The sequence below is a fragment of the Octopus bimaculoides genome, chromosome 20 (assembly GCF_001194135.2).
Source record: "Octopus bimaculoides isolate UCB-OBI-ISO-001 chromosome 20, ASM119413v2, whole genome shotgun sequence".
In the NCBI taxonomy this organism is placed as follows: Eukaryota; Metazoa; Mollusca; class Cephalopoda; order Octopoda; family Octopodidae; genus Octopus; species Octopus bimaculoides.
The window spans coordinates 17,860,085-17,863,246 of record NC_069000.1 but is presented as its reverse complement, the minus strand read 5'-3'; the positions used below and the strand labels follow the sequence as shown (position 1 = coordinate 17,863,246).

The following is a 3,162-nucleotide window of genomic DNA, read 5'->3' as shown; positions in this document are numbered from 1 at the left end:
TATGTATGTATGTGTGTGTGTGTGTGTGTGTGTGTGTGTATGTTTGTGTTCGTCCCCCCCAACGTCGCTTGACAACCGATGCTGATGTGTTAACGTCCCCGTAACTTAGCGGTTCGACAAAAGAAGCCGATAGAATAAGTACTAGGCTTATAAAGAATAAGTCCTAGGGTCGATTTGCTCGACTAAAGGCGGTGCTCCAGCATGGCCGCAGTCAAATGACTGAAACAAGTAAAAGAGTAAAAAGAGTAGCAGTTCTTCGAATTCATTACATTTGAGTTCAAATGCTGCCATGATTAACTTTGCCTCTCATCTTTTCAGGGTTGATAAAACAAGTGGCAACCTAGCAAATAAGGTCAATGAAATTGACTTCCTTCTCACCTCAAAACTGCTGGCCTTGTACTACAATTCAAAAGAATCATCATTATAATTATTATTAGCAGTAGTAGTAATTCTATTAAGAGTAGTGAATTAGTTGAGTTGTAAGAGCAATGTTCACAATGTCTGGCAGTATTTCGTTACATCTCCCTACATTATGTAGCGTCTGACTTTCATCCTTTGTTGTTGATGAAATAAAATACCAACAGTGGCAGCAATACATCAGAATCAAGGATGATTATCCACCAGATTTAACATCTATCGATTCACTTGTGACTATGTAAGCCCATGTAAAATCCACAAGTACAGTTTCAGGCCATCGGAGAAGAGGTGCTGTGTTGGTCACTTCATGTTACTTTCTATTATGACATTTATTGTGGCCGTTGCCAGTACCGCCTGACTGGCCATCGTAGGATTTTTGAGCGAGATCGTTGCCAGTGCTCCTGGACTGGCTCTTGTGCGGGTGGCACATAAAATACACCATTTTGAGCGTGGCCGTTGCCAGTACCGCCTGACTGGCCTTCGTGCGGGTGACACGTAAAAGCACCCACTACACTCTCTGAGTGGTTGGCATTAGGAAGGGCATCCAGCTGTAGAAACTCTGCCAAATCAGATTGGAGCCTGGTGTTGCCATCCGGTTTAACCAGTCCTCAGTCAAATCGTCCAACCCATGCTACCATGGAAAGCGGACGTTAAACGACGATGATGATGATTGTTGAAGTGTTTAATTCCTCTATATCAAACTATTAGGTTCCTCTTGGAATCACTTAATTGGCAACAATCATCATTCATACGCATTGCTGTTGCAATTTTCCAATTTTCCTTTCAGTACATCTTTGAATTGTTTCTTTTGTCCTCCTCATGTGAACTTACCTTCATTCAACTAGGAATGAAAATGGTTGTTTTGACTATGATGCTCTGGCATTTGCAAGATATCATCAGCTCATCAAAGCTGGTGTTACGTGATCATAGTTTCACAACAGGAAATTTCAGTTTACTCAAGCATACTAACATTTCTGTCTGTTCAGCCATTAAATGTACAGTATTTTCCTCAGACATGGATAGAAGGCAATATCAGAATATGAACTACAGACCCTTCAGTCCTTCAGTTTGTAGTCCAGTACTATTGACAAAACTTAAAGGTATAGGCATGGTCATGATATTAAGATGTTTGCTTTGCAATCACATGGTTCTGGACTCAATCCCACTGTGCAGAATTTTGGGCAAGTGTTTTGTACCACAATCTTGAATCAACCAAAGCCTTCTGAGTGAAATTGGGAGATGAAAACTGAGCAGAAGACTGTTGAACTGAACCAGTTCTTCAAGGGTAGCTCTAATCCACTATCCAGTTTAAGAGTACCACCTTTGGTGCATCTTGCCGATTCCACTTTGTTGCAAGCATTCAGGTCAGTTCTATGGTTTGGGGCTAACTTCATAATATCATGTGCTGCTACCCAACTTTCTACTGCAGCAAGCCACCAATCATTGTTTATCCACCAAAACAACAGTCTCTGAATACTTGCAAAAGGCGATGGCCATTCACCTTCCTCCTTTGAAAACAAACACATGCAGATGGAATACAATTTCAACAGCTTTCAAAGATTTTGAATTAATACTGAGAGAAAGTCACAAGAGACTGGAAAAACAAAAAGCTAAGCAGTCTAAAGAAATATTCTTGCCTGTGTGAGGATATATCTCCGGTTTGCCTTGCTAATTTCGATGAGATTTGCATTAATATAATCTCCACAACCATTATTCACATCTAATATTATACGACTGTGATCATCTAAAAAACAAAAACAAAATATACAGATATATTATTAATAAAAAAAATAAATAGAAACAAAAGAAACTTGTAAAAAGAACCTGTTCTATTAATTCAAGCCTTTCTCTATTATTTTTCTAATGAAATATTCCAGGTTTCTATGGACACATAAACCCTAACACCATGTATTACTGCATTTCCATTTCTGCTCAACACTTTCATGGCCATATTTCTGCTCAAATACAAAGCCTATGTTTCGATTAATTTTGATAGTAATCAAGAACTTGGAGGGGTTAAACCCCAAATTTTTCATTCTTAATCTACAGGGTGTCCACAAAGTCTGGGTACATGGGGATTAACACATACTTTAAGAAATTATTTTTTCTTATATTTAATTGTTTATGTTATGATTTTATTTACTCCATGTACCCAGACCTTGTGGACACCCTGTAGTTCAGTGGTTCCCAAATTTTTTCAAGTTACCACCCGCTTGGCACCTAGGCTACATTCCTTGTGCTCCTGCCCCCTCCTGCTTCCCATCACCACCACCACCACTCAAACCATTTTCTGCAGCAAATTCAAAACAGTATTTCACACATAAAACTTAACCTAATTAACCCATTATTTTGCTTGCTTTTGTATCCATTATCCCCTTTTGGCTACCTCATTATCACCCCACTTTTCCTCAACTCACCTGAGACCATCCCTGCTTCGGAAACAAAATTCACATTTTTAAATCAGTACTTCTCCATTTTCTGTTTTCTTTAAATTTTGTACACATACATATATACACACATACATACATATATATATACACACATACATACATATATATATACACACACACACACACACATACATACATACATACATACATATATATATGGTGATACACGAAGGAGTCATACCCAATGACTGGTGTAGCAGCATCATAGTCAACTGCTACAAAGGTAAAGGTGACGCTTTAGATACAAATAATTACAGAGGCATCAAGCTGTTAGATCAGGTTATGAAAGTTACAG

General features: G+C 38.5%; 1 protein-coding gene across 2 annotated transcripts in view; it reads right to left on the bottom strand.

Annotated features, from left to right (window-relative positions):
- The window catches only part of LOC106883419 (tyrosine-protein phosphatase non-receptor type 1), an 84,230-nt gene that overhangs the window by 28,122 nt on the left and 52,946 nt on the right, over nucleotides 1–3,162 (bottom strand). For both annotated transcript variants that reach the window (XM_014934411.2, XM_014934412.2), the window contains exon 3: nucleotides 2,055–2,161. In XM_014934411.2, the coding sequence (XP_014789897.1) occupies nucleotides 2,055–2,161 (107 nt within the window). The remainder of the gene's footprint in view (nucleotides 1–2,054; nucleotides 2,162–3,162) is intronic.